The 12426-nt window shown below is 37.8% G+C and overlaps 1 protein-coding gene and 1 pseudogene across 1 annotated transcript in view; one reads left to right on the top strand and one right to left on the bottom strand.

Annotated features, from left to right (window-relative positions):
- ASB3 (ankyrin repeat and SOCS box containing 3) overlaps positions 1 to 12426 on the bottom strand; it is a 119049-nt gene that overhangs the window by 81162 nt on the left and 25461 nt on the right. The window contains exon 2 of the mRNA XM_043918018.1: positions 8303 to 8511. Within this exon, the coding sequence (XP_043773953.1) occupies positions 8303 to 8498 (196 nt within the window). The 5' untranslated portion in view covers positions 8499 to 8511. The remainder of the gene's footprint in view (positions 1 to 8302; positions 8512 to 12426) is intronic.
- LOC122703633 lies at positions 382 to 970 on the top strand (annotated as a pseudogene).

Below are 12426 nucleotides of genomic sequence, written 5' to 3'. Positions count from 1 at the left end.
GAATAAAAAGCAAAGATTCTAAGAAGAATTTAATAAAATATTAAAAGATAAGGATAAATGGGAGGTCTTATAGTTTAAATCTCTAGAAAACCAAGAAAAAGTTCTATAAGGGTCACAGTGTAAATAGCTCTCCAGTAGTCTTAACACAGATTCTGCCCACATACTCATTTTCTCCTCTATTTTTTGGTAATTGGGGGAAAGAGAGTAGCAGGAATTAAAAGGAAATATAAGAGCAAGATTTGAGATTTACTGAAATATTAATAAATTTGATTTTTTGAATTTCCTAATTTCCATGAGGAAAACGGTCTCATCCGTAGCATTATTTCTTTGCACTCAACTAATAAGATCTTTCTGGTAAGCAGACTGAGCTGACCCCTAAAAATGGTGCGCTATTCACTCGACCCAGAAAACCCCACAAAATCATGCAAATCAAGAGATTCAAATCTTCATGTTCACTTTAAGAATACTCGTGAAACTGCCCAGGCCATAAAGTGTATGCATATTCGAAAAGCCACCAAGTATCTGAAAGATGTCACTTTAAAGAAGCAATGTGTGCCATTTCATCGTTACAATGGTGGAGCTGGTAGGTGTGCATAGGCCAAACAGTGGGGCTGGACGCAGGGTCGGTGGCCCAAAAAGAGTGCTGAATTTTTACTACACATGCTCAAAAATGCAGAGAGTAATGCTGAGCTTAAGGACTTAGATGTAGATTCTCTGGTCATTGAGCACATCCAAGTGAACAAAGCCCCCAAGATGCGGCGGAGGACTTACAGAGCTCATGGTCGGATCAACCCCTACATGAGCTCTTCCTGCCACATTGAGATGATCCTTACTGAAAAAGAACAGATTGTTCCTAAACCAGAAGAGGAGGTTGCACAGAAGAAAAAGATATCCCAGAAGAAACTGAAGAAACAAAAACTTATGGCCCAGGAATAAATGCCACAGAAAATAAATGCAAATAAAAGTAAAAGTGTTGGTTGTCTTGATTAGTTTTTAAAAAAAAAAATAATAATAATAAGATGAAGGCAGTTTAAAATACACCTTTTCTAAGCTAAAACTACATTCTAATCATTAATGAAGACTGCATTTCTAAAATAATAAAATGTACTCCAAAGAAATTGATCTGTACAATTTATAAAGAACTTATGAATTAAGTGACTTTAAGCTTTCTTGGGTTTGTTAGGAAAATCTCTAAGTTTTGGTAACATTCAAGTTATGGAAATAATGTCCACATTAAATTTTCTGAAACTCCACAACAAAAGGTAATATTAAGTGACTTTCTTACTTTGCTTCCAAAACAATCAGATTCTAAACCCACAATAGAGGGATGGGCTGTAAGGTGACTGGGGAAGGCATTTCTGAGAGTATTGATAAAAACAAAAAGTAGACAAATTTTAAAAGCTTTAAGTAATATCTTTCTTGAAATATCAGAATTAAAACTAATGCTCCTGACTAAAATCATCATCGGTTTTAAGTAGTTCTTATAATCGTAACTCACTACTGAAACTGGGGGTCTAAGCTATAACATAAATAAAAAAAAGTCTCCAACTTTATAAGATACACAACTAAATGGCAAGATAGAGTAGTTATATTTTAAAAGTTCCTATCACAAAGAAAGCGTTCCCCAGATTAGTCAGAAACAGACATTTATTCAGCTATCCACAAAACTATCACGTTAAGGGACTTCCTGGTGATCCAGTGGCTAAGATTCCGCAATCCCAATGCAGGGGGCCTGGTTTCAATCCCTAGTCAGGGACCTAGGTCCCACATGCTCTAACTAAGAATTTGCATGCCACAACTAAAACCTGGTATAGCCAAATAAACAAATTAAAAAAAAACTATAATCTATTTCTATATATGTTGAAATTTTCTATAGAACATTTATACAGAGATATAGGTTCAATACAGATACATAAATAGCTCCCCAAAAGAAAATTTCAACATGATAGAGATGCTGATTCTGCCCAAAATAATAATAAATTTAATTCTAAGCAAAATGTCAACAGAGCTGAATGTTACTTGATTGACTGGTTTTATAATAGTAAAGTGACTCACGTTGATAGGGGTTGGGGAGAGTAGATAAGAATAACAAAGAATTTAGACAAATAAAACAAGAAAAATATTGAGGGGAGCCTAGACTTTAAAAATTAAACCATGTGTTAAACTTAGAATAATGGAATAATGTGGTCCATCTGAACACAACTTTTTTTCCCCCTTAAACTTAATTGTATTAGTTGTTATTAACAAAAACAATCTACAAAACATGAGGAAATCCACCCATGAGTACTTTTTAAATTAATGCAGATATTGACATAGCTGTAGAGCTTGATAAAGAACTAAGAGTTCAAAGCAACACATTAACTTGGTTTTGAATCTTACAATTTTTCACTCTTATCTTTAAATTGCAAAATAGTGTAATAAGCAATTTTCATTAACTTAACACTTTTAAACAAATACCCAAGCAGTTTACCAGTCATCTGTATTCATGCTCTGCTCACAGAACCTCCAGTGGTGGTGATGCCTTTGTGACAACAGGCTGAGATTGTAATAAAGAGTCCCCATCCTAAACTCTGTTAATGCAGGAGATAGTCTAACAGTTTCTGCATGATCTTTAGTTAGGAAGACCTAGCTTGAGGTCTGTGAGATCAACAAAGACTTCTGAGGGCAGGGGACCCATGAGCTGACATCTCAGTGATGAGCAGGTGCTGGGGAAGGGGAGGCAGTGAAGAATACTCCTTATGTGGAAGGAGAACAGAGAGCAGGAGGACCTGAAGGGAGGCCAGTCAGGAGGCTGGGGAGTGACAATGACCCTCTCCCTGACAAAACTTTTGCCAGTCTCTTCTGAGCCTTCTTGAATAGGCCTAGACCTTGTCCCTGGCCCCATGCTCCCCCGTCATTTCTTTGGCCTCCCTAGCTCAGTTCCGGAAAAAATCCTGCTGAGTCAGTTTAGCAAGAAACCCCCTACCCTGATAACCCATCTTAGTGGTTTTCCATTCATTAATCTCCTCACTCTGTTCCTTGACTATATGTTCTCATTATTGTTATGTTCAAAGTTGAGCCAGCTCTCTTACACTGTCATGATAGTCTTGACAGCGACTGCAATAACCCTGAATACACATTCTTATTCACTAAGCTAAATTACCTTATTTATCTAAGGATTTCTAATATCTGTTATCATACACAGTATAACAGCGTAATATTTTCTTAATATGAACTAATAAAAAGCACTGAGTTAGTTCATATACTGGCCACATAAAAGCACTTGTTCATAATGTTATAATTAATTACAAAAGTTTCAGTAACCTTTAGTCAGCAAATGGTTTAATATAAAATGGCATGATTAACTGTCAATACCAATTACACCAAATTTCCAATATAAGAAAGAAGAAAAGCAAATTTGTGATTTGTGCTAATACTTTATACAGAAAGTTAAAGTGAAATATATATAATACATACATATATGAATATTAAATTTCTAAGTAATCCATACTATACTTGAGCATACTCAAGCTTGAATGAGAAGGCCATATATGACTGATTTCTAGGCTAGATTCTGGATTCAAAATGATGGTAAGCCAAAGCCTTTCTCACCATTTAAGACTCTTCCACTATTTTGTCTAGGCCTGAGCACCTTCAGACTTTAGTGCACTAATAGAATGCTTTAGGAATCTCTGACAGTTCACTAATATTAGATGAAGTTCAAGAAGGCAAAAATTATATAATAAAGGACACATATGTAAGAGCTGAGCCACAAAGGACAAGAGAATTATGAATCATATAAGACAAGGGTATAGCAAGTATAAAGAACGACAGAAATGTCAAACCTGCTTTGGAAACTTTTAAGGTTAACCTACAGTACCAGGTTAACTGGTACAGATATGAAGATACCGCTATCATCAATAGCAGAAGAAACCTCACTTCACTCTTCAAGACTAGAAATGTTCATAGGTCACCATCACTTTAAAAATACCTCCTTATATGAAACTGTATGCTAGCTAGACTTTTTTTTCCCCCATTTATTTTTATTAGTTGGAGGCTAATTACTTTACAATATTGTAGTTGTTTCTGCCATACATTGACATGAATCAGTCATGGATTTACATGTATTCCCCATCCCGATCCCCACTCCCACCTCCCTCTCCACCCGATCCCTCTGGGTCTTCCCAGTGCACCAGGCCTGAGCACTTGTCTCATGCATCCAACCTGGGCTGGTAATCTGTTTCACCCTTGATAGTGTACTTGTTTCAATGCTGTTCTCTCGAAACATCCCACCCTCGCCTTCTCCCACAGAGTCAAGAGACACAGAAGTACAGAACAGACTTTTGGCTAGCTAGACTTTTACAATGTAGTCAGTTACCATTCCCCACTGGTCTTTTTTTTTTTTTTTTTAATTTGAATCACTCAAAAAGTTCTAATTATAATCTTTCTTTAAAAGGCAGAGGATCTGAATAAAGTATGGACTTTAAGGTATGAGCCAGGGGAATTCAGAAAACATTTCTGAAAGTGACTAATAGGTTAAATAGACCTTTTGCTTCATTTTAGTTTGATTTTTCCAGTTAGTGAATCAGATAACCAAATCTAATGAATTTTGGACATTAGTTCCAACCATACAGAACAACCAAACTCAAAGACTGAGACCAAAAACGTCACCATCTGCTAGAACAAGTCATATACACGCTTCCTACCCTCTGAAAACCCTGTTTTTTCTCTCCATCAGTTAGTCAGTCAGTTCAGTCACTCAGTCATGTCCAACTCTTTGCGACCCCATGAACCGTAGCACACCAGGCCTCCCTGTCCATCACCAACTCCCAGAGTTTACTCAAACCCATGTCCAATGAGTCAGTGATGCGACCCAAGCATCTCATCCTCCGTCATCCCTTTCTCCACCCGCCTTCAATCTTTCCCAGCACAGGGTCTTTTCAAATGAGTCAGCTCTTTGCATCAGATGGCCAAAGTATTGGAGTTTCAGCTTCAACATCAGTCCTTCCAATGAATATTCAGGACTGATTTCCTTTAGGATTGACTGGTTGGATCTCCTTGCAGTCCAAGGGACTCTCAAGAGTCTTCTCCAACACCACAGTTCAAAAGCATCAATTATTCAGCACTCAGCTTTCTTTATGGTCCAATTCTCACATCCATACATGACTCCTGGAAAAACTATAGGTTTGACTAGACAGACCTTTGTTGGCAAAGTAATGTCTCTGCTTTTTTAATACGTTGTCTAGGTTGGTCATAACTTTTGTTCTAAGGAGCAAATGTCTTTTAATTTCATGGATGTAGTCACCGTCTGCAGTGATTTTGGCCCCCGAAAAAAGTAAAGTCTGTCACTGTTTCCACTGTTGCCCCATCTATTTGCCATTAAGTGATGGGACTATTTGCCATGATCTTTGTTTTCTGAAAGATGAGTTTTAAGCCAAGTTTTGCACTCTCCTCTTTCACTTTCATCAAAAGGCTCTTTATTTCTTCTTCGCTTTCTGCCGTAAGGGTGGTGTCATATGTATATCCGAGGTTATTGATATTTTTCCCAGCAAACTTGATTCCAGCTTGTGCTTAATCCAGCCTGGCATTTCTCATGATGTACTCTGAATATAAGTTAAATAAGCAGGGTGGCAATATACAGTGACGTACTCCTTTCCCAATCTGGACACAGTTTGTTGTTCCATATCAAGTTCTAACTGTTGCTTCCTAACCTGTATACAGATTTCTCAGGAGGCAGGTCAGGTGGTCTGGTATTCCCATCTCTTGAAGAACTTTCCACAGTTTGTTGCGGTCCACACAGTCAAAGGCTTTGGTGTAGTCAATAAGCAGTAGTAGATGTTTTCTGGAACTCTCTTGCTTTTTCGATGATCCAAGGGATGTTGGCAGTTTGATCTCTGGTTCCTCCACCTTTTCTAAATCCAGCTTGAACATCTGGAAGTTCACGGTTCATGTGTTGCTGAAATTCTTCTCTCTTATCAGTTCAGTTCGGTCGCTCAGTCGTGTCCGACTCTTTGTGACCCCATGAACCACAGCACGCCAGGCCTCCCTGTCCATCATCAACTCCCGGAGTTTACTCAAACTCATGCCCACCGAGTCAGTGATGCCATCTAACCATCTCATCCTCTGTTGTCCCCTTCTCCTCCTGCCTTCAATCTTTCCTAACATCAGGGTCTTTTCAAATGAGTCCACCCCTAATCCTTGTGTATATACTGCAAATAAATTAGATTTATAGAAAATTTATTTCATAATAGTGAACTCTAATAAAAATAGCAAGAAATTTTTATTTGACCTCTGTATCAACTATGTTAACTATGTGAGGCCATCTTATCCTCTAAAAACATCAAGTCTAAAAAAAACCAGTCATTAACAATGAAGACGGTATTTTTAATTTCTAAAAGAAAACACAAATGATTTACATAGCCAGTTCAAATATATTAAGCCAAAAACATGCCTAATTTTATTTAGCAGCTAAAAGGAAAAAAAAAAATTTAACATAAAACTGATGTGGGGGGACTTCCCTGTGCTCCAATAGTTAAGACTCCTTGTTCCCAATGCAGGGGGTGTGGGTTCAATCCCTGATAGGGGAACTAAGATCACACATACTGAGTGGCCAAAAAGAAAAACCGATGTAGAAAGAGATAACAGTGTATCTAGAATGAGCTTTTTAACCAGAAACAAATATTCAAATTCATGCCTTTGTCACCCGAGATAGTTTGGGAATTCAAGCTATAGAATTAACTTCAGACAAATTCTGAACACATGCATTTTAAAATCTGAGTCATAAATTTTATTTTTTTAGTATCTTTAAACATTCAACTATAACAGACTCTAGAACATGTGATTTAAAAAGCAGCCATGACAAACTGCCTGCATCACGATTTTTAGAGACTTTAGCCTTGCTGTCACTCATCCCTTAAAACAAAACAAACAAAAGGCCAAGCCAAAAACACTATAAGGGTTATTTTCTTTCTAATCTATGAGGAAATCAGTAATTTTGATGAGCTATAGCCCCAAAAGACTACCTTCTGAATAGCTATGCCTGGTGATGGTAAGTATAAAGAAAAGAAAAATCCGAGTTTCCATGATTAATGAAATGTAAACAGTGCACCAAGTGTCATAACATGGAGTGTTATATTCAATCTCAGCTTAAATTAACTGAATGTTAAAAATGGTTATTTTGATTAAATGCTGGGAGCATGCTATAGTGGGAAAACATGAGTCAGAGAAAAAGATTCAAGTCAAATTTCCTAGTTCATTATATAAATTTTGACAAGGCAATTTCTCTAAGACTTGCTTGATCTTTTCAACAATAAAATGGGTATAACAATGCCTCAATAGCAGCTTTGAACTTATTAGATAAATAATGTAAATCAAGCGTCTAGTACAATGATTGCCACAAAGCAGGGCTCAGTCACCATTAGTATTCTCTCCATGCCGTTTCCTGAGTGTCAAACTCTCTGCTTAGTCTCATTTACTGAGCTCTTCCCTCGGCAGGGTGCTGGCAAATGTGTAACTGGCTCTGAGGGAGAGGGAGAAAAGTTCATGGAATTGGCTTGTAGGACTGGCCGAGTTCGGGGGTAAAAACGCTTCCACGTGGCCGACCTCAACCTATGAGCATGAAGTCAGTCAAACACAGAGTTGGAAAAAGATGTACATGATCACTCTCTGTCCCATTACTCTGTTTTATTTTTTCCACAACACTGTCACCTTTTGAAATTATCTTGTGTCCATGGCCATACCACCCCGATGGCGCCCGATCATCTGAAATTATCTTGTTTAACTGTTTTGGTATTTATTGTCTGTTCCCACCCTCACAGAATTAAAAACACCATAAAGGCAGAGATCTTGTCCGTCCTGCTCTCTTCTGTATCTTCATTAAATATAAAAGCAAACTAATTGCACAGAGTCCCAAAATTAAGGAAACCATAAAGTATTTCTAAAAAAGACTAATATACTCACACCCTCAACTTCAGCAGCATTGCTCTTTTTCTTTGGAGAAAGAATAAAAAATAAACCTAACCAGTAACTACCAAATGCTTAAATTAAAACAGCAGACTACTTTTGCCACATCACCTAGCTTAGCAATAAAAACTAGCCAGGCACAGGCACTTCCATATAAAGGACAACATTTATAGACATCTAGCTGGACACCATACTTACATAATTCAAGGTGGGCAATCTAACCATTCTTAACAACACAGAGGCAGTCACTGTATGATTACAGAAAGGTAAACAAATATTACTGTTAATAAGTCATGTATTACCACTTTTTTTATTAATCCTGCTTGCAAGTCCAGCCTTCCATACCGTGAATTAACTTTACCTGCATGAATTAACAGCCGCAAACATTCTACAGAGTTGTGATAAGCCGCTTCATGAATTGGCATCCATCCCCTGTTATCAGCAACATCAATGCTACGCCCCTTTTTGAGCAGTTTTCTTAATACTTTAACATTGCCTTCTCTGGCAGCAAGTCCAACCGTGGAGCATGTATCAGCATATGCCTCTGTAAAATCCATTCTTTTGACCAATCTACAAAACAAGGTAGAAAGAAAACACTCTCATCAATAAATACTGTACTTCTAGATATTAAAAGATCACAGCTGATCTGTGGCATCTATTACATAACTGCTGAGGAAAAGCCTGAGGCAGAGATAGCCTGTCATGTCATCACCTCTGCGAGACTAAACCAGGAAGTCTCTCTGTTTGGGGTAGGATTCCTTAGAATGCTCATATTAAAGGTATCAAGGGAGTTTAAAGTGTTCTATCACTCCTCTTCTGAGCAACTTCTTCCTGCAGCCTTCTTCTTCCATTCATACTCCAACAAAATACACTCACTGGAATGCTGTTGATGAGACAGCATAAGGTCCTCAGTTCAGTTCAGTCGCTCAGTCGTGTTCGACTTTTTGCGACCCCATGAATCGCAGCACGCCAGGCCTCCCTGTTCATCACCAACTCCCGGAGTTTACCCAAACTCATGTCCATCGAGTCGGTGATGCCATCCAGCCATCTCATCCTCTGTCGTCCCCTTCTCCTCCTGCCCCCAATCCCTCCCAGCATCAGGGTCTTTTCCAATGAGTCAACTCTTCACATGAGGTGGCCAAAGTATTGGAGTTGCAGTTAACCCCAAATGTATACTCTATTGTGTAGAGATGGCCATTTAACTACCAGCAACATTCAGCCTCAAGAATTAATTTCATAGCCCTTTACAGGAAAGAGCTAAACCCAAAACAGCCAGAAAGGAGTGAAAGACTTTTTTTAAAAGAACAAAAATAAGAAGTAATTCCAGGTTTTCTGCACCTGCAAGTCCTTTCCAGAAGGAGCCAAACTCTCAGGTTCTCTTTCCTTGATGAAACAGCCCCACTGACTGATATGCTAAAATGAACAAACAGCATCATAAAGAGATGGGTCCAGCTTTCCTACACTAGCCCAGAAAGTTTTTCACAAAATTACTGCCCTCTTCCTCACAATCTCCCTTTAAAGTTCATCTCAAGTTCCCTTGGAGTCAGTGTCCTATATAGCTCAGAATGTGACTCTTACAAAGACAATTTCTTGTTAGTCAAACTATGAGGCGATTGGGCTAAGACCCAGGATTTCAGGGCAATGGTTATCTCCAAAGGGTAGCCCTTCTCAGTAACACTTCAGTTTCATCCTTCCTTCAGTTTTTCTAAAGATCTTAGGAGGTAGTTCAGGAAACCCTAAAACATGTCTAGTTCAATATGGGTAAAAAGGTTTCTAGAGCTATATTCTAAATTATTTAATCAGAAAGGTGGATTTGAGGGAAGAGGTTAAAAGTAAGCACACACAGTATTTCCTGTAGTGCTAGAAAAATTTAAACATATCTATGGCCATATTTGGGGCTTCCAAGGTGGCATGGCACAGAGGTAAAGAAACTACCTGCAAATGCAGGATTCGCATGCAGGAGACTCAGTTCGTTCCCTGGGTTGGAAAGATCCTTTTAAGCAGGAAACGGCAACTCACTCTAGCATTTTTGCCTGGAAAATTCCATGGACAGAGGAGCCTGGCAAGCTACAGTCAATGGGGTCGCGAAAAGTCAGACGCGACTGAGCACACACGCAATGGTCGTATTTAAATATTAAAACTGTATCTGCAGGAACTGATAGCTCTCTATAGAGAGCTAATGTTAGCTATGCATTAATCTGATTGAATCAACTGGTCCAATACTAAGAAACTGAAGATATTTACTACTACAGAACATTTAATTATTCAGTTAATAATTATTTACTGAACACCAATTAAATGATCAGCAATAAGGAGAATATAAGATCACAAAGACACAGATTCTATCTCAAGTTATGTACCATCTCACAGAAACAATAAATATATGTGATTCAAAATAGAAAGCAGAAAGTGCCCTAAGAAAAGTATAGATAAAGTCATGAGTAGTCAAAGCAGGGGAAAACTACTTCAAGCTGTGCCTAAAAGATAAGGGAGGCTGTGACACTGAGATAACATGCAAAAGAGCATTTCTAGACAGGAGGAAAAAAACATAACCAAAATTATGGAAATGAACAAGCAAGGGTGAGTAAGGTCCAGTGAGTAATGGAAGCAATCAATTCACTTTGGAAGGAGGATTAGGTAAACAGTAGAAAACTGAGATTACAGAGGTAGCCAAATTATGGAGAATCTTGAATGCTAAACTGTACATTTCTGAACCACACTACTTGTAGCGAGGGCCATTACATCCAAGTTTCACAAAAAAGAACAAATCACACATTTTAAGACAATTTATAAACATATTCATCTAAGAGAAGAAACCTTTTTTCCCTACACAGGAAAATCACAAACACACACACAAGAATACTATTCCAAAGACATTAAAAACACTAAAAAGCATTCAAGTAAAATCAGGTAAGAACCCCTTCTGGCTTTTCTCACAGTTACAAATACTATTAATAGATCCAGATTAATATGCAATAATTTGAAAAAATTAACAGAACTGGATATCTTTGCTCTTAAGAGAAAGAGAATCCAAAAGAAATGTACTATAATAGCAGGATCATTCTCTTCAACCCTTAATACAACAAGTTAACATGAATAAACTGCTTATCTTACTTAGGGACTTCCTTGCTGGTTCAGTAACTAAAATCCCAAGCTCCCAATGCAGGGTGCCATAGTTCAATCCCTACTCAGGAAACTAGATCCTGCATGCTATGACTAATATTTTGCATGTCTCAACAAAATTGAAGAGTCCATGTGTGCAACCAAGACCCAGCAAGGCAAATAAATAAAGATCTCTTTTAATAAAACCTATGTTCTAGACTAAAAGATAACACAAACAAAATACATATAATGTGGTAACAAATATGTATGATAAATATACCCCAGCTGGACCTGAACTGGTAAAACATCAGCTACAACAATCAATTTTGACGCAATTAAGGAAATCTGAACATAGAATAAATATCTGATGTAATTATTGTTTATTTTCTTAGATGTGATATTGGCACTCTGGTTATTAGGAGAATGTCCTTATTCTTAGAATTATTTAGCAGTTAAGTCACAGCACAAGCAGCTTCAAACATTTCAGATTTAAAAGTATATAAAGAGAAATAAAAGGTAAAGTACCTGTGGCAAAATGTTAATTACTGGGTCCATGTGGAGGACATAAATGGTCACCACACTCTATATTTCTAACTTTTCTGTATGTTTGAAATTTTTCAGAAAAAATGGGAGGGGGAAACTAACCATTCCAAGCAATGTGAAACCACAACTTGAAGAAAGTTAAGACCTGGTTACTCTTTTTTTTTTTTTTTTTTTTAGTTGGAGGCTAATTACTTCACAACATTTCAGTGGGTTTTGTCACACATTGATATGAATCAGCCATAGAGTTACATGCATTCCCCATCCCGATCCCCCCTCCCACCTCCCTCTCCACCCGATTCCTCTGGGTCTTCCCAGTACACCAGGCCCGAGCACTTGTCTCATGCATCCAACCTGGGCTGGTGATCTGTTTCACCATAGATAATATACATGCTGTTCTTTCGAAACATCCCACCCTCACATTCTCCCACAGAGTTCAAAAGTCTGTTCTGTATTTCTGTGTCTCTTTTTCTGTTTTGCATATAGGGTTATCGTTACCATCTTTCTAAATTCCATATATATGTGTTAGTATGCTGTAATGTTCTGTATCTTTCTGGCTTACTTCACTCTGTATAATAAGACCTGGTTACTCTTAAACTAAGTTTTTCTTTGTGACATTTTTCTGCTGACTTCTTAAGAGTATAAATAATACTCTTTGAACCTGGATGTTCTAGTATTCTTTTACACAACTGAAGACTATAAAACATAAATCTTCAAGAAAGAACAAGCATTTGTTTAGGCTTCTGTTCTTACATACAGAAACATGGCCTTGATGGCCCAAGTGAGCTTCCTGAACAGTATTTCCGAGCAGCAGCTCTAACCTGCAGATCAAAACGTTTTTTT

The sequence above is a fragment of the Cervus elaphus genome, chromosome 11 (genome assembly GCF_910594005.1).
Source record: "Cervus elaphus chromosome 11, mCerEla1.1, whole genome shotgun sequence".
In the NCBI taxonomy this organism is placed as follows: Eukaryota; Metazoa; Chordata; class Mammalia; order Artiodactyla; family Cervidae; genus Cervus; species Cervus elaphus.
This window is presented reverse-complemented; position numbering and strand designations above follow the sequence as displayed.